General features: G+C 45.9%; 4 protein-coding genes across 4 annotated transcripts; all 4 read right to left on the bottom strand.

The window, feature by feature from the left end:
• Positions 1 to 6,850: 6,850 nt before the first annotated feature.
• L3040_003511 (uncharacterized protein) lies at positions 6,851 to 7,822 on the bottom strand (the record flags this gene model as incomplete). Its single annotated transcript, XM_007293910.1, has 1 exon — positions 6,851 to 7,822. The coding sequence occupies one exon, from the start codon at positions 7,820 to 7,822 to the stop codon at positions 6,851 to 6,853; it is 972 nt and encodes a 323-aa protein (XP_007293972.1).
• A 3,511-nt stretch (positions 7,823 to 11,333) lies between these two features.
• L3040_003510 (uncharacterized protein) lies at positions 11,334 to 12,530 on the bottom strand (the record flags this gene model as incomplete). The annotated part of the gene is made up of 1 exon (XM_007293909.2): positions 11,334 to 12,530. The coding sequence occupies one exon, from the start codon at positions 12,528 to 12,530 to the stop codon at positions 11,334 to 11,336; it is 1,197 nt and encodes a 398-aa protein (XP_007293971.2).
• Positions 12,531 to 16,479: 3,949 nt separating this feature from the next.
• L3040_003509 (uncharacterized protein) lies at positions 16,480 to 17,301 on the bottom strand (the record flags this gene model as incomplete). Its single annotated transcript, XM_007293908.1, has 3 exons — positions 16,480 to 16,580; positions 16,639 to 17,157; positions 17,214 to 17,301. 3 exons carry the CDS (start codon positions 17,299 to 17,301, stop codon positions 16,480 to 16,482), a joined length of 708 nt encoding a protein of 235 aa, XP_007293970.1.
• Positions 17,302 to 25,283: 7,982 nt separating this feature from the next.
• On the bottom strand, positions 25,284 to 27,061 carry L3040_003508 (uncharacterized protein; the record flags this gene model as incomplete). Its single annotated transcript, XM_007293907.1, has 4 exons — positions 25,284 to 26,476; positions 26,564 to 26,750; positions 26,845 to 26,961; positions 27,038 to 27,061. 4 exons carry the CDS (start codon positions 27,059 to 27,061, stop codon positions 25,284 to 25,286), a joined length of 1,521 nt encoding a protein of 506 aa, XP_007293969.1.
• Positions 27,062 to 27,083: the final 22 nt, after the last annotated feature.

Genomic DNA, 27,083 nt, shown 5'->3' with positions numbered 1-27,083 from the left:
TCGAAAAACTTTATATAAAGCTTAACTAGCAATTCTAAGACTTTTACTTTGTTTTCTCGGAGCTTGCCGCTACCGCTGAGATTAAAGATGAGGACCGATTACGTAAAGCTTTGCGTTCTAAGATTACTAAGACGCTGCGCGATTAGCTTTATTTAGAATTTGCTAAGATTACAACTTTTAAAGACTTTTAGACCGCCGTCTAACAATTAGCTGCTAGCTAATACGCGTTTGCAAAGCTTTACGATGCTCCATAAGCTAAGTATAACACTTAATTCGCGAAGAGCTTTTATAATAGAGCTCGTAACGAATCCCGCTCGGCTTAAAGAGCAGCGGTCAAGCAAATCACTTATTACGAGAACCGCTAAAGTAGCTTAGCCTCCGTCTTTTTCCTTACTCTTTAGCGCTAAACCTTTAACAGCTTTAACGCTAGTGCAAATCGATCTAATCGATTTAACAAATTCTCTTTTCTCGGAAACGCTTTTAAGTTAGTAATCAAAACTTTTAAATCGTCTCGCAAAGACTCGAATACGCCGAAGCTCTTTCGCTACCATTTAATTAACGAAATAGAATACGGCGCTAGACTCGAATACAGCCCTTATTCGGATGATTCGGACGATAGGCCTTATTCCGACGCTCTTAAAGATCATTAAGAGCTCTTTTCTGTTGACTCCGACGCTTTCGATAATAAAAGAAACGTCGAGGCTTAAGCAAAGCCTCTTTCTTAAGCCAGCTTCGAGATATGCGATACCTCGACCTTACGAAGCTCTTTAATAGTAAAGCTATGACTATACTCGTCATCTTTATTAAGAATAGCTTTTCGTATAAGGTATTTGCTTTGCTCGACTCAAAAGCTAATAGATACGTATTGATTGACTTAGCGCTATTCAAATCACTTTCTTTCTTTTTTAAACCTTTAATTCAACTTTTCTCGGCCTTATTTCTTGTTAAATCATACAATAGAGCTCGTAAAGCTATTATCTTACATTTTGCACTTCTCAACCTTACGGTTGACAAGCGCGTCTAATCCTTTACTCTTTTTCTTATTACCAACTTTAGAAATCATAGCGTGATCTTCGGACGAGCATAGCTAGCTAAGCATTAGATCTCTTTGACTGCGCTCGCCGCAAGCTTTATTAGCTTCGTTTTAACCCTTCGACCGCTATTTACGCTAAACTTATTAAGATTATATACTTTAATTAGCGTAAAGTAAACGCTCGTTACTAATACGACGCTAATAAGCGTGATCGAGCTTTAGACCGCTTTTAAAGAGCTTACGACGCTAATTCACTCGTGAATTATGATTTACAAGCGGATCAAGCAGCAATAATAATCGTTAAATCACCTCTTTCTCTTCGGAATCGTCTTCCTTCCGCTTCCTTTTCTAAGATCGTTGAACCCTTTTTTTTTATTCACTTTTTCGTAAAGCCGTCACTCTTTCGCTTTACGAAAAACACTTTTTTTAAAGACTACGTTAAATCAATATCTTAAATAAACCGTAAGCTTGTGTTAACCGATATCGCTTTTATAAAACCTCTTTTACTCGTTAAACGCTTTTGCTAAACATTTAAGCACAAAATCAATAGAAACCTTAAGATCAACGGCGTTTCCGGACACGCCTTTTATATGATCGCTCGTTAAAAAGACGTAGAACTGTTCTTTACGTCCTTTTACAAGCTCGATTACTTGATCTCCGAGCGTTAAACGATTACTTTTACTTAAGCTGACTATTAAGCAGCGCTAACACGCTTTACTAACGGCTTTATCTTTGCTATCGACTTTATAACGGAACTATTAAAGCTTACTAACGACCTTCTTATCCTTTTCGAATACTCCGATTATATATACGTATTTTTTAAGGCCGCTAGCAACGTGCTAGCACTACACAAGCCTTACGACTATAAAATCGAGCTTCTCGAAAGAAAAGAAAAGGCGCTTCGGTACTTATTATTATACAAGATGTCGATCTTTAAGCTAAAGCTTATTAAAGCTTACTTTATCAACAATCTTAATAAAAGTTTTATCGAACCTTTAATAGCGCTATTTGCAGCTTTAGTCTTGTTTGCTAAAAAGCAAAACGGTGCTTTCCGCTTTTGTATTGACTTCCGCGCGCTAAACAACCTTATTCGTAAAGATCGATACTCTCTTTTTTTGATCGATAAGACCTTCGCACGTTTTTCGAGAGCTAAAATCTTTACGAAATTCGATATTCGGCAAGCCTTTTATAAAATACGGATAGACCTAGCTTTAAAGAAGCTTATAACATTCAGAATACGCTACGGTGCTTATAAATGCAAGGTTCTTTTATTCGGATTGACTAATAAACTCGCTACTTATTAACGCTATATAAATGACTTCCTCTTCGACTTCTTAAACATCTTTTGTACGGCATATTTAAACGATATCTTGATCTATTCTTCCGACCTTTTAAAGCACGCTTACTACGTCCGCTAAGTTCTTTAACGACTCGACGACGCTAGCTTTTAAGCTGATATCAAAAAATGCGAATTCAGCATTATTAAGATAAAATACTTAAGCTTTATCATCTCTATCGAAAGCTTAAAAGTAGATCTAGACAAAACGTCGATAGTAGAGTATTAAGCGCTTTTTACAACCGTTAAAGGCGTCTAAAGCTTCTTTGGATTTTATAACTTCTACTGCCGATTCATTCGAGACTACGGCGTGATCGCGAAGCTTTTAGTATACTTAATTAAAGCTAACGTTCTTTTTTCATTTAATTCTTAGTATTAAAAAAGCTTCGACCTCTTAAAGCTCGCTTTGATTATTGCGCCAATCTTATAGCATTACAACTAAGACTTCTTTTGTATGCTAAAGACTAACGCTTCCGACGGCGTAATCGCTTTAGTCTTTTCTTAAAAGCATAGTTCCGATTAGCTACTAGTCGTTTATTACTTTAAAACTATAGCTTTCGCTAAGCTTAACTACGTCGTCTACGATAAAAAGATGCTGGCTATCATACGCTTTTTTAATAACTTCCGCGCCGAACTCGCCGGCTTTTTTTATTAAGTTTAAGTAATCACCGACTATAAAGCTTTAAAATACTTCATGACTTCCAAGACTCTTAACGCTCGTCAAGCACGCTAAGCAAAGCTCTTTTTCGATTACAACTTTATTATCACGTATAAATCAAGTAAAGACAACCCTTTAGCTGACGCGTTAATACGTCGCACCGAAGAGCTCTTTTCTTAAAACAGCTTTAAGCGCACTTAACGCTTGCAAACGCTGCTTCGCGCCGACAACGTTAACTTACGACTCTTGACCGAAGAGCTACGCTAACTTACGCCTTCGGAGACCGCCGTCATTATCGAAAAGATCGCGAAGCTTTCATCGATATTCCGAGTTATTAATTAAGTCTTAAAAGCTAATCGGACCGCTTTTAGTTTTATAGCACTTCGAATTCAAGCTTTTAAAGCTAAGTTCTCACTCGTAAACTACGGTTCACGAGCTAAACTCATTATAGAAAGCGACCTGCTGCTTTATAACGGCCGCTTATTAGTTCTCGACGTTTAAAACTTGCGCTTGTTACTCGTCCGAAAAGTCTACGACTAAGTATTTACGGCACACCTTAGCTCTCGCAAAACTTATAAGCTCTTTGCAACACAATACTACTAGCACGGTATAGCTAGATTCGTCAATTAGTATTGCCGCAATTGCTACGCTTGCAGACGAGCTTTAATGCTTCGCGATAAAAAACTTGGTTTGCTTTAACCTTTTTCGATCCTTTCACGCTTTTAAAAGCACGTTATTATAGATTTTTATAGCTTTAATAAAGACAAACACGGCTACGACAACGTTTTTGTAATAATCGACCGCTTCTTTAAGCAAGCAATCTCGATCCTTTGTTATAAGTCTATCGATGCTAAAAGCTTCGCTAAGCTTTATATCTACTACATCTATAAGTATTTTAAAGCTCTTTTGATACTGACTTTTAATAGAAGACCTTAATACTAGTCCGAGTTCTAAAAAGAATTTAATAAGATCCTCGGCATTAAACTGACCTTTAGCACCGCCGCACACCTTAAGACTAACGGTCAGACCGAAATCTATAATTAATACTTGCAAAAGCGCCTCCGTCCTTTCGTAAGCTACTACTAAAACGATTAGAGTGAGTTCCTTCTTATAATAAACTTCGCCTAATTGACGCTCCTTTACGACTCTTTCGGCGGCCTTTCTCTTTTTAAAGTAATTTACGGTTACGCTTTCCGGACCACTTGAAATTAAAGCTTAAAACGACTTGACGACCAAACCCCTTTTCGCAAGCTTAATCAAGACGAAGCTCGCGCTTACGCCAACCGCCACTTCGGAGCTTAGAACCTCGCTAAAGAGCACCTTTAACGCGCTTAAGACCGCATAGCTAAACAAGCTAATAAATCAAGACGCTCGGTTGACTTCGACGTTAATAATAAAGTTTAATTAGACATGCGCCCGTTCTTTACTTCTCGACCGTTAAAGAAGCTCGATAACTCGACGAACGGACCGTTCGAGGTTATCGATAACGTTTATAACAGCTTTAAACTTAAGCTTCTCGAATCAATAAAAGTTTATTTAATCTTTTACTCCGAACGATTACGAAAAGCTTTTAATAACCTTACCTTCGGGCAAGTCATTCTTAAACCTGACCTAATTAATATTATTAGCGAACTTAAGTACGAAGTAGAGAACATCTTCGCCGTACGCTAAACTAAGAAGCACTTTGAGTACCGCGCTTCTTAACTCGACCGCGATATTGACCTTACTTAATACCTCGCTTCCGATTTCATATACGCTCCTTTTAAAGTACGTGACTTCCATTTGAAACACAAGGAACTCTTCGGCTTTCTCGCGAAGCTCCTCGACTAGATCAAGGCTTATTCGGACGGTGTTGATGACTACGATCACTTGAGTAGTAATAAAGCAATAGATAAACGTTCGAAGACGAGCTTTTTTCGGACGGGGAGGTAGTATAACGATACGCCAGGTCTCTTAAACGCACCTTACATGCGCTAAGCTACTTCTTTCCTTTTTTCTTTCGTATTCTTCGTATTCTCTTATTCCTCGCTTTTGACTTATAAATTATAGTTCACGAGTCCTTGGCGCTCTTACTTTCGTGTATATAAACCTTAGCTACCTTCGACCTTTACACTCGATAGTTGTTGATTCTAAGTCATTACTTTGAGATTCTCCTGAGCTCCCATATGAACCTCGCGCTCCCGTGAGTTCCTTCAGGTAATCGCTTAAGGTCGTCACAAGTATTAAGCTAAAGCTTTTTTAAAGTTAGTAAAGGCCGAAGGATCATCTTCATCGTCTTGCTTACTAGTAGCTTCTTCTTAAGTAAAAGGAACTACTAGTTGGGCCGTAAAGGAAGAAGAAGGAGCTGCTAAAGCAGCTTTAAGAGGTGTACGAAGGATTTTGCTTGCAAAGCGAAAGTTGCTATATTATGTAAGTGCTATCTTTTAAGTTGTATTTAAAATAGGCCTTTTCGTGACCGTTAGAATCGTCTAAGTGTTTTGACGTCTAACCACTAAGGAATTTTAAAGAGAAGGAATATTATTAAAGCCGTTCCCGGCGGAGTAAAGTAGTTGTTAATAATATAACGACCTTAAGCGATTACTTAAAAGAACTCACGAGAGCGCGGGGTTCATATAAGAGCTTAAGAGAATCTTAAAGTAATAACTTAAAATCAATAACTACCGAGTGTAAAGGTCGAAAGTAGCTGAGGTCTATATACACGAAAGTAGAAGCGCTAAGGACTCGTGAACCATAGTTCATAAGTCAAAAGCGGAGAATAAGAGAATACGAAGAATACGAAGGAAAAAAGGAGGGAAGTAGCTTGGCGCATGTAAGGTGCGTCCAGGAGACTTGGCGTGTCGTCACATCTCGCGTTGAATTGACGAAGAAGAACGATGAATTTAGCAGCAATTGTGCTCGGTTTGACATAAGGATTGGATTTTCTGAAAGCTATAGCTTCAGCGATTCTTTGCTTTGTTTTAGCATCGAATTTAGTCATGGTGTTGTTAGTTAATCGCGTGTAGAAGAAAAATCACGAAAAAATTAACCGTATTACTGAAAATTGACCGTATTACTGAAGGGTACTAGGAACCGCATTCCTGCCTCTGACTAGTACTCCGACCAGGGGTACGATTATGGCATTCCACACCATAAGGTACCAAACGGCTTACCCGCCACAAAACGGCTCGCTCCCAATCTCAATCCCAAGCTCCATCACACACACAAAAAAAGGGAGCCAAAAACTAGCACACCAGCACCAGCACCAGCATGAACTTTGCCTATGCTGATCGGTATATACCTCGATTCCCCCTTTTCTCTTTTTTCGTTGAAAGTCGACGGTTGATTTTTATCTCACCGTGTTATATCAGAAAAATGAATGATAAATAAGACGGCGTGCCAATGGAGTGCGTGATAATAACTCCGTCAAGTCTAGCTATCTTGCTGCTTGGAATACCAATCATTGTTTCAATTCTCCACGACGACTATGAGAGAACAATCGAAAATCATCTTTAAATCCAGCCCGAGGGAGAAAAAACAGCTAGGTATTGATTAAATTGCCATAATTGCCATGATATAAACACACATATATATGTAAATGCTCTAGCTTTCCCATCTATTTTCGGCAATTCGTTCGTCAGTCTCGTGGGGTATCATATGCAATGCAATGCAACCGCAATCCTGTGCCGCTAATTTGAAGTCATGAATGTGTCGTTATCTCTCTCTCTTTTGCCCCCCCATCACCCCTTTCTATCCTCTCTGCGACGCTTTCCAGTTCCTTCTCCTTCCATAAATCCATACCCTGTTGCCCTGGCGGGCATGATTGCCATGACGGTGGCTCTGTCCTCTATCGTCTTCCCGACATCGAAGCACTCCAACCCCCAAACGTGGTCCACCGCCTCAGCAGGGCCGCCCGGGGCCTCGCCTTCTTCCCCTCCCGGCCCGTAGCACCTTTTACCCCTGCCCGCTCCTTCTCACTCTCGTCCGGCATCGCCAAACGATACCGCCTCACGCTCCCCGCATCGCTATCCCCATCGTCCTCACAGAAGCGCGGCCGCCGGCTGGCCTCGGGCAGGATACAGTCCGGCACCATCTTGATCAAGAACCCCCGCACGCCCTGGCTCGCGGCATCGATCGCGGCGTATTCCAGGCGGCGCGTGGAGTCGGATGTCCAGTACTGGACGGTGGCGGGCGGGGCTGGGACTGGCGCGGTGACTTCGGGAGCCGGGGGAGAGGGGTCGGAGAGCGAAGGGAACTGGAAGAATTGGTATGGCTGCTGAGTTGGGTAGGGGGACGTGTGGGAGGAGGAGAAGCGCGGGCGCGACCCCGAGTTGGACGTGCGGGTGTTGGAAGAGCGGGAGGCACGCTTTTTCTGGTGCCGCGTGGAGGATGTGGTACTCGAATCCGTGGTCCGTCTCTTGGGACGGACAGCCGAGTTGGGGCTGCGTCTCCCGTCTGCCGAACTGGTGGATGTGCCTCGGGAGCCTGGCGCTGCTGGATACGGGGATGTTTCGGCGTATCCCGAGTCTTGACGGTCCATCCTCACGGGAGCCGATTCGAGTTTGGGGGAAGGGAGAGGTGTAGGTGAATTGGAATGTTTTGGTGAGAGCGATGAGAAGACTGGAAGTTGTGTCGCGGAGGGCGAGGTGAAGGTGAGTTGGCGGAGTTCCATGTTCTGCAAGTGTGCGTGGGCAGAGTGGAACGTTGCTGTCTCTGAGGTTGCGGACAGGCTTGACAGGGAGCGATTGTGCCAGTGTGTTGTCAACGGCTGGACCTGGAGCTGGATGTGATGCTTCGGGGCTGGGGATTGGGGGGCCATGTTGGCGGGTTCGTTGGATATTGGTCGTTGGTCTTTGCGGTATCGTTATGCGTTATTCGTTACTCGTTCCGAGATGGATGTTGTGGTTTTTTTTTGTCGCAGAGAGGAGAAGAAAGAAGTCAGAGGTGACTTTGGGGTTCCGCTATCCCTACCCAACCATCTCTGTGCTCGTCTTTATGTACGTATATATATGTATACTCCGTATATATGTACATAAACATATGTATGTATGTATATAGATATATATATATATCAGCCAGTCAAAGCGCCGCCTTGTCAAAGAGGAAGAGGAGAATTCGGAATGAGAGCGGAGCAGCAGAGTGCGTTGTCAAGAGAACAGCGGTGGGGCTCGAGGGGAGGTGGGTTATAGGTGTAGTTGTATTCGTAGACCCCCATTTCCAAGTGAGTTAGTCAGTCAATGCTCTATCTGGAGCAAATGATCAGCGGGAGCGGAAGTGGATGTCGGAGTGAAGTGGAGGTGAGAGTTGGGAATAGCGATGGAGATGGCGATGGCGATGGCGATGGAGATGGAGATGGAGATGGATATGGATATGGATGTGCATGTGGACATGGACATGGAACATTGGAACACTGGAAGTGCATGACTGACTGACTGAGACTGGCTGACTGGCTGATTGACGACTGAATGACCGTTCCCTGGTGCCAAGGCGGGCGGGTATAGGCCCTGTCGCCGATCGCTTGATCTATTGAATAATTGAAGTTCGAGATGAGATGAGTGGGTGAGTGGGTGAGTGGATGAGGTGGATGAGTGGATGAGGTGGACGAGGTGGAAAGTCAAGGATGAAGATGCGAGAAGGGATGAGGCGGGTAGATAGAAAGTCAAGTCAGGTGGCTGGGGCGGATAAATAGTAAGACCGAGACCGAGACCGGGACCAAGACCACGACCACGACCACGACCACGACCACGACTCGGCAATAGGACTGAGACCGCACTTACTACCGGTAGTAGTCGGGACTCTCTCTTTGATAGTTGACTCGGCCAAGGGTTAAGATGCTCTACAGTACAGAGTATATCTGGAAACCTCTTAGCTACGACTTCTCCTGTATGGAATCTGAAGAGAGACAATTCGAAGCAGATGAATAGCCGGAAGTCAAGCCGTAACGGACCGGCGATAGCGATGGCACGACGGTAATCTTGTCCTGGGGGCGGTGCAGATGCAGATGCAGATGCAGATGCAGATGCAGCTCGGGTCTTGACCGCTGGTCCTGCCATGCAATGCCATGCCATGCCGTGCAAGGCAAGGCAATGCAATGCAACCCACTTGATCGCGGGATCTGGCTAGTTGGTTGTGGTTGTCTGTTGTTGTCGTCGTCGTCGAGGCAATGCTACCGGTATCTGAGTCGGCCACGCGAGCTATCGGTCTATCGTGTTCTGGCCCGACAGTCAAATCATCTGAGCACCTTGTGTGCTGGCAGGTGGGTCCAGCCCAGGGCGTGCTGAGAGGAGATACGTAGTACATAATAATACCGGTAGGTAAGTAGTTTTAATTGATATATGGCGGTGAGTTCCCCCGTCGGGACTCCGTCGGGCCTCCGTCGGGGAACCCCAGAAAGCGACATCAACATCAACATCAATATCCATATGGGATTCGTGGTCCGACTAGCATTCCCTCGGCCGGATCATGATGGATATCAAATGATACCTACTTGTAAGAGGAAAAGGCTGACCTAACGAGCGGCTCTTGCGTTACAGAGTATGTCACGTTCAAGAGGATGAGATGAGTAATCCTCCATTGCATTCACAACGAGATATCCGATTCCGATGGTCCATATCCGACACCACCCGCCTCCAAATATCTTATCCGATGCGATCCCATCTGAAACCTCGCTCCCATCTCCGAAACAGCTTATGCCCTTCTTCATTCTTACTCATTGCTTTACTTCGACTCTGTCCCGGGAGGGGAGTTGTACTTACCCAAGACCCTGCATCGGCACACCAAGGGTTTGACCTTTTTGTTGCACGTCGCAGCCAAAGCCAAAGAAAGACTCTTCCGTCCGCCCATCTCCTTCCTATCCGTGATTCAGTTGTCCTTCTCATAGACGTACTTCCACTCGCTTAGGAAATAGATCTTATTGAGGAGAATGAATGATTCGGGTATAAATAAACGAATAAACAATTAGTTAGCTAGTCGCTTAAATTACTTATACAACTACCTCGCTTAAAATTTGACGGCATAAATTTCTCTAACGGTGACAACAGAGGAGGTATGAGAGAGAAAGAGAGAGAGAGAGAGTGTGTGTGTGTGATAAAAAGATAGGCAAAAATTCGGCATCAGAGTCCAAAAATAGAAACACCATCTACCCTAGCCCCCCAATCCCATCCAAAAAAAAAAAAAAAAAAAAAAACCCCTCGTTAAGCGAGAATATGCCGACTTCAGATCCTCTCTCAACCTACCTTAGCGTTAAAAAAAAGATGGAAGATAGAAAAGAAAATAATAAGTGTCAGCAAAAAAAAAAAAAAAAAAAAAGATTTGGAAAAAAAGATTCACAGAAAAAGAGAAACTTGTCAGCTCCAGCCCCCCCCCCAAAGCTCATCTGACAAGCCCACCTACATACCATCCTATCTTTTAAGCGAGAAACGAGTTTCCAAAAAAAGGGAAAAATAAAGAAGAAAGAAACCCATACCCAAACAAGCCATGCCTCGTCCGAAGAAACCCAGCCCCCTCCCCCCGCCCCCCCTCCTCTCAGACTGACTCCCGTGCCTACGGACGTATCGCGCAGAAGTAAAAAAAACAAAAAGAAAAGAAGAAGAGAAGAAGAGAAGAAGCAGAAAAAGACACTACGTACAGGAGAGAGGAAAAGAGAACCGCCATCGCCGAGGATGATATACCGACAGGCAGATAGAGAGATAGAGAGATACATCTCCTGCGTGTGAATTTCATAGGATGGATGCATCGAGGAAGTGGGCACTTGTAATGGAGATCGAATATAGGGAGATGTGGAAGTTGTGATTTTTTTTCCAGTAATTATATTGATAATAATGATAATAATAATAATGAACATTAATAATTAACGATTAACCGTCTGTTTACAAGGCAAGGTATACGTATAATATAGGCCAGTTCGGATACAGAGCGCGACAGGAGGAGCTAGCTAGCCAGCTTTTCCAGCCCGAGTTCTCCTTCCGGCATTGCGAAACTCGAGAGTCCGTACGCGTACGGTATGGACCACAGCAGAGACTCGCGATCAAACCGCTGGTCAGACGGTCTCTCGTGCCGATGCGAGCTGCTGCTGCAGCGAGAGAGACCAAGCTTTTCATCCATTTCATCCGACTCCAGAAACCCCCTACGCCGTAACGTGCAGCGTTAGCCGACCCCAACTCCATGCCCTTGAAACTCCCGCCCTCGTCGCCCCCAGCACCACCATAACGCCAGAAACCCGATATTTCATCCCAAGACAAGATGTGAGCAAAGCAGCATGAGAGATGGATATATAATATATATATATATATATATATATATATAAATATATATGTATAGGTATATATATTTTAACCCGACACAATCCCCGTGACGCCGTTCGTCAGGTTCCCCTGGAAGGCCGTCGCCGCCACGAGCGCATCCAGCGCCGAGCTCTGCGTGCTCGCGTTCGCCACACTCACGAACGGCCCGTCCCAGTCGACGCTCAGCATGCTGCCGCCGTCGGCGGGGCTCCGGTTCTTGTCCCAGATGCTGACCGCGTTGGCGGCGATGAAGTCCAGGTAGGCGTTGTCGGGGCTGGCGGCGTGCAGCATCTGGAGGTTGCGCATGAAGATGCCCTTGAACTGGTTCCCGTCGGCGCCGCAGTTGGGCTCGCACGGGTCGTGCAGGACGCCGTTGGTGGAGAGGGCGCCCATGGCGGCGGTGGCGATGGAGCGCGCCTTCGCCAGGTACGTGGCGTTCGGCGAGGCCTTGTCGAGCTCGACCAGCGCGCCGAGGATCACGCCCTGGTTGTAGGACCAGACGGTGCCGTTGTTGTTCGCGCAGCTGTCGTCGAGGCCGTCGTTGATGGTGTTCTGGGCGTTGATCATGCCCGACGACTGGAACCAGTCCCACTGATCCGTGGCCGTGTCGAGGTACATCTCCTTCTGGTCGGGGATCCGGTTGGCGAGGTGCGCGGCGACGCTGAGGTAGAGCTCGTTGGCAATGGCGTTGACGTACGTCTGTTTCTTGTCCCACCAGATGCCGCCGCCGCACTTGGCTGCCGTGCCGTTCTTCATGTCGTTGAAGATGTTCACGGCGGTGTTGATGTAGTCCTGGTTTCCTGTGACATCGAATGCTTGGATCCAGCCCAAGGCCCACCAGCCCTCGTCGTCATAGAACCCGTTCAGGAATCCTTTGGGCTCGGTAACCGCGAGCACCGAGAACTGCCCGGTCGGTACATGCGACGCGTGAACGGTGAGCATGTTGAAGTCTTGGGTGATGACCTTGGTCTGCTGTAGGTTAAACCTCTGTGCCTGAGTGAGGGTGTTGGAGAAGATGTCCGTGGCGTTGGCCTTGACACTTTCATCCACGGCGGCGAGATTCCCAATGGTCGTGAGGCAGTTGGCACTGTTCCACCAGCCCGTGGTATTCCAGAGCCCGGTGTCCCGGTTGTACCATTGTTGCAAGGTGTTGAAAGCAGCCTCCGCATTCGCCTGGTAGGTGGTGGCCGAAGCGCTCACCACCGGCGAGACCAAGGCAACGAGCTTCAAAGTATCGAATAACATTGGGATGATGGAAAGAGACAGAGGCGAGTCTGGCATAGGGGTACCATTCTCTAAAAAAGCAGAGGACCTGCCAAATATATGCCAAATACCTGAGAAAGCTTTGAAACGGATCGCCTGGAGCAAGTAGCACCACCAGCCTTTTCATGTTTACGGGCTGGGGAGTGCGACGAAACATGTCGTGAGTGACATATCAACGCACTGGTAAGTAGAAAACCTCGCAAACTCGAGGTTTCTGAGGTTTCTGAGGTTTCTGGCGTCCAAAGAAGTGAATACGAAGGGACGAACTGCTCTCCCGTTGGTGTTTCTGCCGATGTTTCGAGGACATGTGACATGTGTCAACAACGAACTTGGACGGCCAGGGGCTTTAGCGAAAGAGCCATGCCGGAACGGGGATGGCTCCTCACGACCTGACTCGCACCCAAGTACTCCGCGTCTATTGAGTCGCTTGAATCTCTCGTAACTGTTGTATTTACTCTGCGCTGGTCCGGTAGTGGCATCTCAGCTGGGTTCGATCAAGCCGACAAACGAGGAGTCTGAATCGAGGCAAGTGAAACGTTGCAAGAGCAGCTTGGCTGCGAATCGACGAGTATTCGGGTCTCTCTCGTCCTTTGCCTATGTCACTCGATGTATAGGGGTAGAGGAAGTGTTGATTGAAGATCAGAGGAGAGTGAATCTCAGCTAAACACACCTGCGTTATTAGTCCGAATCGTAGGGGTAGAGGAAGTGTTGATTGAAGATCAGAGGAGAGTGAATCTCAGCCAAATACACCTACGTTAGTAGTCCGAATCGGACCTTCCAAGAGTCAAGTGCAGTTCTGGATAAGCCTCAAGTAACATGGTCAAAACTATATTGATCAGCAGGAACATGCTATGACGGATGAGAAGTTGACGATGTTTTATCATTTTGGCGGTACCGAGGGCATGATTGTACGCGTCTTTCCTGCTTTGGATATTGGACCTGCTCTCGACTTTCGTCATATTGGCAGTACTCGGACCAGAGACATCGGCGGATCAACGGGTTTGTATACTGTACATAGATAGCAACAGTATTATGCATATTAGACAAGTAGCATGGCCAGCGAGATTGTATTTCTGCAGCTTGAGGACTTGTAAGTTGTCCCTCGCAACTCCCCCATGCCCCAAAACAAAAGAGAAAAGAAAGAGAAAGAAAGAAAAAAGGATGCAAAAAAAAGAAAAAACCAGCAAAACTCAACTGGAAGCTCATATACTATCATGAGGTTCCAGTTTATAAACCTAATTGAATAGGTTTTGGGACGTAGCGCGCATTGGAGTACAACCGACGGAGTTCGGATAGCCATGAAGCAGTTAAGCCACTGAGCCATCACGTCGTCCCCCGGTTGACGAAGACCAGACGTCGAGTTTACTTATATAAGGCAGGTACAAAAATTGTGGGTACTCGTTTGTGGTAGCGCCAGAAGCCGCGACCCAGACCCGCCACGTCACTTGATGGATAGAAGGGGAGAGAAGATGCTTTGAGCAGAATGAGTGTTGGGCACATATTCTGCAATTGTTTTGATTATCTATAACCTTCGCAGATATCTATCATGGAAACAGACCGATACGTCTATTTCGAACGGGCAGTTGGGTGGGACAATGTAAGATATCAGAGTAACTTCTACGAATATGGTGGACTAAACGTACAACGTTGGCTGGATAGGGCTCAAGTCAGTTCTAATTACCTTGGTGGAGGGGAATTTCTCTGCTGGTCCATTCAGGGATAGGAATATCTGAGGATATAAGAACGGGGGGAGCGAGTAGCAGACGAAGTTCTATTTTCCAGATCCCTGTGCCCATACTGACATCGAGGACGTTATGAGGCTTCTTGCCGATTGTCAAGCAGAACGAGGATCGTGTGATGCTGGATATCTGTTGCTGTCAAATGCAATCTAAGATTCTAATATAGAGATGCTTACCCACCTAGTCTTTCTTGCTCCATCTTGAGTGACCACATCAGCGAAGACGCTCGCAACTTTTAAGATGGTGGACTCGCTACATCATTTCGAAGTATGTAATCTGCTAGAGAACTATCAGTAACCAAGAAGGAAGAGATATCATGAGCAAGGTCCTGTACTGCCTTTTTTGTATCCGTGAATTGTGCAGCTATTCTCTCCAGAGTAGTCGTATATATACACGTGAGCGTAAAGACTGGGCGCTTCCACGCTCAGGTTAGCAGCTTTTTGGAGCGCTGGTGAAGTGTAGTGAATAGACAGGCTGACTGTTCTCTCTCACTGGATATTGCCGAGTCGGCATCGCTGGAATCACCATTCTAGGACAAAGGTCAACATATCACGATTCATTTATCGGCGATGGACGTGCACCATTGTCGACTTCCAAGACTGGAATGCGAACAGTCAATGAGGCAATACTAGGGATGAAGATGCTATTCACAGCAGAAGCAGCTACCGCATCCAGAGCTGTTACTGATGTGATGATATCTGTTAATCTTATGCGATTTTTCGAAAGCTCATATTCTGCATCTTGGGCAGCCACATGCACACTCCCTCGTCCAGACTCATGAGGTATTTCAGTAAATGGATTTATAATCGCATAGTCTCTCTACAATCGAGCCAAGAAAAACCCGCCCACGATCTTTATCACGATGCTCGACAGCTATTTGTGGTCGGCGATTGGCCTTCTAGTAGGGAAACGTTAGAGGGTTACACTGCTGTGACGCATGCGCCATTATGCGTCGGGAGATAGAGGATCGGGGGAGATGGTAGGACAACATGAACGCATATTTGACAGCGTGACGTTAGCCATGTGGGCGACGATAATAAAAGATGCGAAGTCCGAGTGCGACAGCAGCGATATCGTTTACCCGCATACGATCCGAGAATTCGGAACACAGACTGCTGGCAGTACGTACCTGCTAGTCTACAGTGAAAAGATCGAGGAAACCGTGTTAGTGTCCCGGCTACTTATGAAAGCGGGATCTACAAGACTTGGGCGGGCAAAGTGAGTGATGATTCTAGAGGAAATGACAACAGCCATCCAATAGTCTACGCCCCCTTTTCCCCTCAAAAACAACCTCCGAAGAAAGCCAGAAATGCATCGGAAAAAAGGAAAGGGGTCCCGCCAAGTACCGGCGAACAAATAGGCGAGAAGTCAAATTTGGCGACAAGATAACAACAATAACAACAACAAGAAGAAGGTTATTTCGCGTAGTTGATCCCCCGTTGCTACGGTACGACATGAAATTATTACAGCCACTAGGAATCTGAATAAAGCGCAAGTGATCAAAGCGCTCCCTCTCCCTCTCTTAACAGCGAGGTTGCGGAGGGTGATGTGATAATGGCCTGCGTGTAATGAATAGTCTGTGTATAGTGATCCTCAGAGAAGTAAGTATACAACCACTTTGGCAAGATTGATTGTCTAGACACTCCACGGAGTTGCCTACTTGCTCGTGGGTTTTCGAACCTTGGGACTTCATGTCGACAGGGGGTCCATCTCATCTCTCTAAAAGCGATACGGTGCAAAGAGATCGGCCTAGCAATAATTAGTCATGCACGGATTACAGTTGATAGAATTTGAAGGTAAATTTGGGTCGATAGCAATGCCGTGTCGACATGTTTCCTTATGCCTGGTGCTATGTTGGTGTACGGCATCATCGCTAGATTTTAGATTCATTTGATTTAGTAAGAATGTGAGAAGCGTTCAACTATTTAGAAGACGCTCGCTCTAAGTGAGCCGAGTAGAGATGGGGCTGGCGAGATGCCGCCGAAACTTAGAATCAGGTGGCACATGGCAAAACGTCCCCAGCCTGTTGGTCAGAACGTAATAGTCACGCGGGATAACAAGCGTAGCGAGTCCTTTATTTACTTTCACCCCCCCAAAAAAACGAAGATTGATCTTCTATCAAGTCTATCTCAAAGGCAGACAACGCAGTCTATATTCAGAATTATACTTGTACAATACTCAGCGCTTGGCAACTACGCGGCCAGGATCTGTGCAGCCAGCGCCAGGATAGGAGCAGCTGTGATGGCCGTCGATGCTTTCGTCCAACCCTCCTCAATGGGTAATCGTTCATTCTCTATGTTTACTGTCAGAGCTAATAGACGGCTGAAAAGTGTCACCTGTCTTGAACTCACCAAACAGAACCTTGACCCATTCAGTTCTCGCCACCGAGACTCCACCTGGCTCCGCAAACACAGTCATGTAGAGCGCCGATTCGGCACCGCTGCCCCGGAGATCTGCTGCAGTCATGTTGAAAGTTGGGTTGGTAGCCTGGGCCTCTGCGATCCGCGCTGCTCGCGCAGACCGAGCGGTTGCGACATCGATGGTCGTGCCCGTGAAGTGGGACGATGCCGTCGCCCATACGGTGGCATTAAAGGTGAGGACATCGCCGAAATAGAGGTCGGCTCGCGACAGCGATCCGTCGTGCTGGAGCGTTCCGCCTTGCTTGGCCAGATCGTGCAGGTTGAAGGTGGCGCTGTTCCCTGTGGTGCTCACTAGCAGGGCGGGCGCTCCAAAGGTTTGCGTAGCAGCGGGATCCAGGTTGATTGCGTCGCTGAAGCCGGCGACAAGATCGTTCATCGAGATGTCCAACCCATCGCGCGGTAGGTAGCCGTGGTTCGCGAGGGTGTTGAGCATGGGGCATGGACTGCGCTCTACCTCGATGTCAGCACCAGAATCTACCAAGGGGTTCAAGTTGGCGGCAACATACTGTCGGTCGAGGCAGGAGCCTGCCATGTATTCTGGCATGCGCCGAGGGAAGAAGCGCTGGCCAGCGTGACAAGAGTGGTGAACTTCATGATGATGGAATGAGCGACTGACTTGGAAAGAATAGACGAGGAGAGATGAAACGAATGACTTGGAAACGATAAAATGGAGGTAAATATTTCCACGAAAATATGCACTCGAGCGCTATCAACTCAGACAAATGTGTTGTGGATGGATTGACGTACCTATTTAAGTGATATCAGGGAACCGGTCGACAGCCCATATGCGTCGCACGTAAATACTGTATTCTCCTGTTTGATACGGGGATTAAATGAGAAAACAGAGATGATCGGCATGGCTATTCTATTCAGCATTTTCCGGTGATCCAACGCGGAATCTATCGGTCTACGATCCCAGGTCTGGCTGAGTCTCGGCATGGATACCCCAAACGGTATGCATTGAGATCCCAATAATGGGGCCGCACTCACTGCACTGCACTGACTGACCGGACCGGGCCAGACCCCTTTCTTCCATAAGCGAGCGGATGATTTAATTGTCGACACGAGAGAGAGAGAGCGTTTGGTGGTGATAATTTCTCTCTGCCTCTATCCCCGGATTAACTTTATCCGTAGCTCGCAGAGTTGAATCAGCTGAACTCGACGACTAGCTCACGATATTCCGCTCCGGAGGTGATTTCTTTTTAGCTTACTACAATTTGCTACTATATAATATCTACGGATTCGGATCTGTGTTTCGGTACTGATATCGCATCCCGCGTATCAATACTTTTAATATCATATTGTTTGCTTTTGCCGCGGAAGGGATGCCGAGTTAACTTGAAGTCAACTACATCAAGGAAAAGGAATATGGCGCTTCAATGGCAAGGGTTTCGTAAATTTGACTGCAAGTTCTCTTGAGATACTGGGTAGATAAGACCAGAAGTAAGTAAGTCTTTGTGTGTGGTGACCGGAGTCATCAAACCGCTATTATCCATGCATTTGGGCTACATAGGTATATATATATATATCAGCTAGTTCACAGCCAGTAGCTCGCACCTCTCTCTCTCTATTCTGCAGGACAGTTGGAGCTTGAATAATGGTAGGTGAGCTCCTAGATCTCGCTTTCACTTGTTTATTTTGTTTATATGCTCATTTCTGAGTCCATGAACTGCATTTTAGCGAAGCGATCAAGAGTGAAAGAGGGAGTTGCTTCTCCTTTTCCGGACGAGAGAAGAAAGCGACTGGGGAAAAAAAAAGTAATATGAATATGTTTTTCAATAGCCCTTTCTGACAAATTCACATCACTCGTCGCGAGGAGCGCCGTGATTACAATCGCTAACCAAGTACGTATGTGTACTATTCGCAAAACGGTATTCAGCCAGGTTCCAGCATATCGATATATATCTCGTCTCGTAGTAAACGACAATCCGTGTCGAGACATTATACTCAGTACTCTAGGCCTTAAAACGCACATTATCTCTCCATCGTCATTCCCGCGATCTATACTCGTACTCACAATTTACATAGATTGTAATTGGAGTCTGATAGGATGGGTCATACATAGCAGCAGCATCAGCCTGTCAACTTTTCAGGTGGAGGTTCATTCCTCCCTCCCTGCTCCTTCACAGCCGAGAGATCGGATGAAGAGAATGGTTGTCAACGGCCGCTACGTACGTTGACTGATTGGTCGCTGTTTAATCTATCTGATAGCTGGATTAATGCCTACTAGGTATACTATAGAGTGTCGCAGTATAATTATTGAAAACATGTTCTTCCAATCAGAGTGATATTCGGAAATGACAAGGACTGTACTGTAAATCACGAAATCATCTCTTTCTGTTCTAGCATACTACTGTCTTATTTCATTCAGCATTTACGTGTCAGAGAATTTAAGGAAAGAAATTTTCAACAAAAGAGTTAGGACTGATCGTCGGTTTCCTTTAAATTTTAATTCGAAAGAATTGACCGACTTGCTGTAGCAAGTCGGCACCACCAAGGCGGGACAGTAAAATTTGCTCCTTTTTAATAAATAAAAAATCAACCAAGGATTGTATAATAATTATTTTTGAATAAAGAGATGCACCGTATGGTGTTTGATATTAATCAATTAATTGAATTTTAATTACAAGTTATTATTCTTTTATTGTGTTGAGTTAAAGTAGTAAAAATGGTACTTATGATTTTTTTTTTCGATTTTATTAATGAGTATATATCAGAATTGCCGCGTAAAAACTAGAATAAGCGAGGAACACGAAAATCGGACTTTTATTTAAACCTATCAAATGAATACGTGCATTATTATCAACTTTTATTTAATAATTATCACCTCTAGTAATAAAATAGATTAAGTCCTTTTTTTTTCCATCTATATGACGTTTTTTTTTAATTAAAGTGGTAGTTGTTAAGATATTCGCAATAAATAAGTAAATTCGAATTATTTGGGACAGTTTTTAGCTATATTTTCATTACATTTTATTGTATTATATCATCCAAAATAAATGCATTTTGATATTTTTAATCCACATTTATAAGGCAAAGTTTTTTAAGCATATAAGTATTTTTTTACTTTTATTTATATTGGTAGTTGTTGTTTAATAAGTGGTATACCGTTACTGTCCCGCCTTGCTGGGTGTGTCCCGCCTTGGTGGTGCCGACCTGGCTGCGCCAGGTCGGGATTTTTTACAAATTAAATTCAAGGTAACCGACGATTGGGTCCATGAGAAACGAATGCCGAATTTTTTTTTAAAAAAGAAGAGTGATCAAGATTTTCAAGTATTCCATTAACGACACGGATGCTGATGCTGATTTCGAAAACTCTCTAACCACCCTCCTACTCCCCCATGCAGAAGCTCCCATCCCATCATCCTTCCCACAACCCAAGATCGCCTAATAGCTAAAGAACGAGCTGGTTATATCCATCCGTTTGTCCGCCTCTCTGACGATCCATCCGCCCATACCTGTTCCACAACTCATCCAATCCACCCATCCATCTCCCACCAAGCCGCCAGCCATCTGCAGTTTCTGCACCCAGATCTAAATCTCCAAATCTCCAAATCCCCAAAATTTCAAAATTTCAAAATATCGAATCGAATCTAACCGAGCCGAAAGAAATAAAAGGAAGCGAGTATAAGCGAGGGTTGTCGAGAGCGCGAGAAGGAGCCGGAGTGATGATGATGAACGCGTGTTATATGTTGGTGATGTTGTGTACGAGGAGAAGAGGAAAGGTCTTCAAGAGAAGATGGAGGGGGAATTTATTTTCCACAGCTGGAGCAGCTGCAGCCGGTTCCGCAGTTGCCTAGATTGAGGATGTTAGAGAGAGGGTGTATGGGAGAGCGATTTACTGTGATGATGTGCGGCTAGGGATATGTTTGTGATGGTTTAGGTTGTTGTAAAGGAGGGAGTAGGGGGGGGGGGGGGGGGGGGGTTGCCGAGGTAGATAGAGAGATAGAGGGAGGGAGAGCTGGGGGAGGGAACATACAGCTGGAAGAGCCAGAGCATCCACATTCTCCCTTCATGATGATTGATTTATTGGGGTTGGTGGTGGTGGTGGTGGGAAGTGAGTTGAGTGTTGAGTATTGAATGATGTTTCTTGTGGTTGTTGATTGTTGTTGTTGTCGTCGCTGATAATGCTTTTAGCGGGCAGTCCTCGAGCTTTTATACCTCCAAGTACTTCCAACCTCCAACTACAGCCGATCTAACCCTGCATCCCATCCTATCCTAAACCCGTTTACACCGCTGCCTATCACCTGCGCCTTTTGTGCCGTTGCGCCTTTTGTGCCGTTTTCGGTCATACACCCAGCGTCACACATCCCACATCAGATGCGTTGTTTGTGCGCTTTTTTGCCTCCTCCCATTGGGGGGCGGCGGCGCCGGCGCCAGTATTCTTCTTCGACGACGTAAGCCGGATACGAGGCTAGAAGATCGGGATCCGACAGGGAAGTGGATGTTCCAGTTGGAGTCTAATCTCCATAATATATGCTGACTCGGTAAGCCGTCGTCCAATTGTGTCTAGCATGATAAGACACGCCGCTGCAATTTGATACATGATGTTTTGAGTTTTTTTCGCGGTTTTTTTTCCCCCAAGATATCGTGACAGCATTAATCTAAATGTTTCTATCTGTTTCTTTTCCGACTTTTCCTTTCTCTATCGTCGTCTCTCCTTGCTGTATCCACTAGCTCTTGCAATGTCAGGTCTGCTGCGGGTGCTGGCTTCAAGAGTTTTTCGAACAGCCAAGTCCACCCTACATTGCATTGCGTTGGATCGGATCGCACTGCATTGATTATTCGATTCGCTCATCGGCGGGCCTTTTTTCCGCCCAATGGAAATCTGCTCAACGCATGGAGAGAAGCATCGTTTTCTCCCCCTTTACAAACTGCCTCATTCCTGCTCTCCGAAATTTCAATTTGCTCAGCGCAGGTATATATATATATATATATATATGTGTGTGTGGTTGTACTCACCCAGGACTTCCCTTTCAGCTGCTCGTGGGAGTTCTCGCGTCGAATATACCTGACGGGCTCAGTTCGGAAGTAAACAGTCCAGAATGGCTCTAAGGACGAATCCAAGACGGCGATGACTTTGCTTATCTTGGCGGCCAGACGACGAAGAAAGGATGGAATATGATTCGGAGTCGGTATCGGATGATGATGATGATCAAGAGAGGAGAGGCTTTGGGTATCATTATTTGGAATACGACCGAGTCGACTCACCATCTTTCATTGCATTCGCCCTCGGGGGTCCAGCATGAGGGATGTGTCGTGCATGACATGACATTACATGACGCCGTCAAAACCTTCTTTTCATCACACTCTTCTTCTTCCTCCTCGTCACTCATCCATCTGTCCATCCATCTCATCAACACTGTCTTCAATACGCCGATAAACAGACGGACAGATAGAGAAATAAATCTCGGAACTAACACAACACGGCGGTAAGGAATTTCCTCGCTAATTCTCAATCCTCCTTCAAAGCTGCAAAGACGAAGAAGGAGATGTTGCCTAGGTAATGGTGGTTAGGATTTCTTTACCCTTCTATCGGAGGCTGGCCCAGACTCATTCTGTGTTGCATTATATCGTTGTCTCATTATTAATATTACTTACTATATTATATTAAATTTATTTGCATGAGGTACTTCTTACTCACCCCTCCATCACATTACCCCTCCATTTCCTTATCACAGACTGTACGTAATACCCTGCTTTAAACCGAGGCAATGTTTTTTTATTCTCTTTTTTTTAAAAAAAAAAAAAACCTGAGGCAGTCGCCAACTCGGCAAAAATATCTTTTTTATGATCTATGGATAATGAAAGTGGCAAAAGTTAGCGTGATTGCCACTATTTCCTCTTTACCAAAACAGAAAGGAGCCGCTCAATCAGATCAAATATATCTCCTTCCTTCCTAATGTGCACCGCTATTTATCAGAAACACCCCTTCAACTTCGCTTCTCTAACCTCGACACACCAGTCTACCTACCTATCCACTTCCCTTCCTTCTCTTTTCATTCCCCTTTTCCCTTTCCCTTTCGTCTTGACCGTTAACTAACCTTCATTTCCATATCCCGATTCTAATCCCAATCTCAGACCTTCCCTTAGGGGGAATAAAAAAGTATTGCTTCTTGCTAAGAAACAAGTGCTTTGGTTCCACGAGATACATTATCCCGAGATAAACAATCCAGGACGGGAGTATTACGGTAAAAGCGAGACCTACTATCATATATCCAAAGTCTCCCCTCCCTTTCCTTCCCCTTCTCTTGTCTCTTTTCCATCTTTTTCGAGACCAAAAGCCGATAGTTACAAGGATGAATACATAAGATCCCCAACAAGAAGCACACAGTACATATGTAGCAAAGATACGCAAAAGGAGAGAGAACGGCAGCGGTCTACGGTCTCTGGATTCAAGTTTTGGCTTTGCACTTGTCTAGCTTTAATGCCTCTGCAAGATTCGAAATGAGGTGGGTTGGCTAGCTAGCTTGCTGTAATCCTGATAGAGGTATGGCCTTTTCGGATTACAAGATAAAAAGAGAGATTGATTGATTACTCACGTACAATGAGCAATCCTAACTCCACTACTTGCCGTCAACGTCCACTTTAAACTCCCGCCGTATTGCTATAGGAAAGAGAGGAAGAAGAAGAATGACCAGAGTCAGAAGGCGTATATAAAAAAAAACCTCTTTGCCTTACACTCCCTCGAAATCTCCACATTCCATCTCCCTTTCTTTCTTTCTTTCTTTCTGCATGAACCATACCTACCCCGACCCATCCATCTCCTATCCTAGACTCCATCTTTTTAATCTCTTACCACTCTACAAACCCATCTCCAGAATTTGCCGCCTAGCCGGCCAGATCTCGCCCGGTAAAAACCGACAGGGCTGACTAGTTGGGGTGCGTACGTACGTTGAGTTACCAACCACTCCAAATCTTCGTACACTCGCTCCCCTCCCCCCCTCCAAAAAAAAACCGGGGTGGGGGGGGGGGGAAAGCTCGCTCGTTATCAGCGTCATTCCCAAATTCTGCTGACGGCAATTTTGACAACAAATAAATACCAACAAACAAGCCCTCACTCAATGCGGAATATGTCACCACTGATAGACCGCCTGCCCACAGAAAATGAACACATCAATTCCTTCCTTTCCTTCATTCTTTACTCGCCCCTTCACTCACCCTTCTTTGTCAACATTGTCCTCATGGCTCTTCTTACCAAGGTATAAAGGAGTACGTAGTAGGTATATAATAGACATCAACTAGCTAGCTAGCTAGCCAGCTGGTCAAATCCAACAAGAAAACATAATAAAATAGAGTGAATAAGCGAGTAAGTATAAATGAAAAGAATACGCTCGCTCGCTCATCAGCTGGCTCGCCGTCAGTAGGTATCATGCCCAATTCTCCGCTGTCAGTCATCCCTTTCTCCTTCTCTTTCTTTACAACAAACAGGAACAGATACCGGCAAATAAGCCTTTAAACTCAATATATAATGTTTATTTCGCTACTAATACTCTGTACCCTGCCTCCCCAAAGCTTACTACTTATAAACCGAAAACCCATACCCCTTTCCTCATTTCCCCTTTCTTTCCCTCTTTCTTCACTCTTCTTTATCTACTTGTCCTAAGGGTCGCTCTTGCCAGTAGGTAGATGTGTAGAAGAAAAGACGAAATAGGTGTATAATATACATACATCTATGTCCACTAGCTGCCTAGCAGGTCAAATTCGACGGGAGAATAGAATAGAATAGAATAGAATAGAATAGAATGTAACGGAGTGGAGTGAAGTGAAGGTGAGTAAGTAACAGGGTGAATAACCAAGGTGAGTAGATAATTGATTGATTGACTGCTAACGAGCTGTTGCCTCAAGAATAGAAAAAGAATATATATGTGCTCGCTGGCTTAATATGTTACCGGTACTGCAGTCTAGTTCAATGGGGTCCCTGTATCTGCGGGGGAGGCGAGTTGTCGAATAGATGAGAGCGGGAGGGAGGGATGGATGGATGGATGGACTTAGACCCAAGAGAGAGAGAGAAGGGGGAGGGTAAAATATCTTATGAACTCCGCGTGCTGATTCGTGAATCGTGACTCCTTCTCAATACAAGACAGACGCGAGTCAGTAGGGAGTTAAGCGAAGTAAATAAATACCTGAATAGCGCTGCCACCCATCGATCTCTGTCGTTTTACACGACGGCGCTTCTTCTCCTGGCCAAAAGGAACTCGACCACGGATCCTATCAAGCACGATCCTGAAAAAGTAGCTTTCGTTGCAGCACTTTGAATTGCTTTTTAAGGCCATCTTGTATGTAATTCTTTAGCTTAGCACGTCGCCGTACCCTCTGGGAGGCCATGAGGCGGCAGGCTTCGCCTGCTACCCGCCCGACGTTAACAAATCCATTAACAACAACAACAACAACAACAACAACAACAACAACCACCCATCGATCTAACGTTCTCTTGGTATCCATGCCCTGGGAGATACTAATGTTGAAGAAAGTCTCTTGCATTTTGCTGAACCGTCGTGGTATCATACACCCGTACTCGCTCGCTTAAACATACATATATATATATACATTTCCTCATGAGCTTGTCCCAAGCCTTACAGAAAGTTAATGCCCACCCCAAACTGGAAGCCCTTCCTCCCCTCCTCGCCTCTCCTAAGCACAAGCGGCAAGCTGAAGTTCAGCTCAAACCTCGCCACGGGATGCGCATATACCACGCCCACGCCGGCTGCCATGCTCGGCAGTCCATCACCGAGCTGCGCGACGGTGCGGTACACGCTCTTCTGAGTATCCCCCCCTGCGTAGTCCAATGCTAGTAATCTCCCCGCATTGACAAAGAGCTGCATCCGTAACGGACTCTCCTTGCCGACTCGAGGAAGCGGTACCAGCAGGTTGGATGATGCAGCAGCAAATATGTCACCGCCTACAGCATCTGGCCCGTCCCTTGGCCCTAGGCCTGACATCTTGAAGCCGCGGACATCTGTTGGGCCGCCGAGTTGGAAGCGGTCGTTCACCCTGCTTCCCTTTGCTGGCCCTCCGGATCCAACGGGTAGAGGATACAGCATGCCAGCTCGGAAACCAGATGTGAAGCTCACACCACTGTCCCCCTTGATACCCGGTACAGGAACCTTTAGAGCAAACGAGCTTTCGAGCTCTGATTTCCAGAACCCAACGTCTCCTTTCAAAGGACCCCATCCTGCAATTTCCGACACTGTCTTGAGCAGGTATCCTGAATTGGGCAGGAACGGGTGGTTTCTCTTGTCCGTGAGGAAAGTGTGTGAGATACTGCTCTTTACGCTATCCCCCGCATCACTCCTCACCGTCGGGCTTGCATTCGCAGCTAAGCCCGTAACCTGCCTCCACAACCCGGAATAGCCTACGACATGTTGGCTGCCCCCTTTCGTAGCCCAGCTGTACTTCACGCCAACCCCTTTCAACATCTCCTCATGGCTCGCCCACCCTTTCAATGTACTGCTTTGCAGCGCATCCACCGTCACCCACTTCGTAGGATCACTATTGACGGGTGCTTTGAAGGCAGCTTCGTAGAAAGAGCGTGTGCGGGTTCCTTTTGAGGCGGAGAGATTCAGAGACTCGGCGCCGCCAAAGATGTTGCGGAGGGTGGCGTTGGCGTAGCCGGATGCTTCGACATTTCCGAGGTCGGTGCCGGTCTTGAGAGAGAGGCGGGAGCGCTCGGTCGCGCGTAGGTAGATGTCGATGTCTGTGGGGGTGGAGGAAGGGTCGGAGGGCGATGACCGGTCGATGAATGTGAAGAGGGAAGGGTGGAAGATGTCTGGATATTGTGTTAGTGTATAGGCATATAGGTATATAGGTATATAGGCATGTAGGTATATAAGTAGCGAGCTGGAGATGGATGTACCAAATGCCCTCAGCTTATCCGCTGCAGTGCCAACTTGTTGCAATGCTTCCTGAAGAGTATACGGAACATCTTGATTGGCAGAGAGGATGGGATCGAAGATTCGGTCTAGAAATGAGCGGCGGGTGTGTTTTACACCGATGAGGCGGATGGAGGAGATGGTGACAGGGAGGGAGGAGTTGGACCCGATCTGTGCTTGTGTGTAAGAAAGGACCAAGTTCAATGCTATACATAAATAGAGCAAAACAAAACAACAAGAATCGAGTAGGGGCCAGTAAACAGACCAATTCCATCAGCCTCTTCTGCGCCCGGGCATTCAGCTCAGCCTCTCTGGCGGCAACAACCTTTGCCTTCTCATCTTCTAGCTTGGGGTCGCTCTTTTTACGAAGACTTTCGAAAAGCTGGGGACGGATGTTAGCAATCGACTGGACTGGCACTTGGCTAAACGTTACATGATATGTGAATAGCAAAACGTACGTTGTCTATAGAATCATCGGCCATTGTGAATGTCGAAGAGGGAATT

Source organism: Drepanopeziza brunnea, assembly GCF_022702325.1.
Source record: "Drepanopeziza brunnea f. sp. 'multigermtubi' strain 214-2 chromosome Unknown ctg4, whole genome shotgun sequence".
Classification (NCBI taxonomy): Eukaryota; Fungi; Ascomycota; class Leotiomycetes; order Helotiales; family Drepanopezizaceae; genus Drepanopeziza; species Drepanopeziza brunnea.
This window is presented reverse-complemented; position numbering and strand designations above follow the sequence as displayed.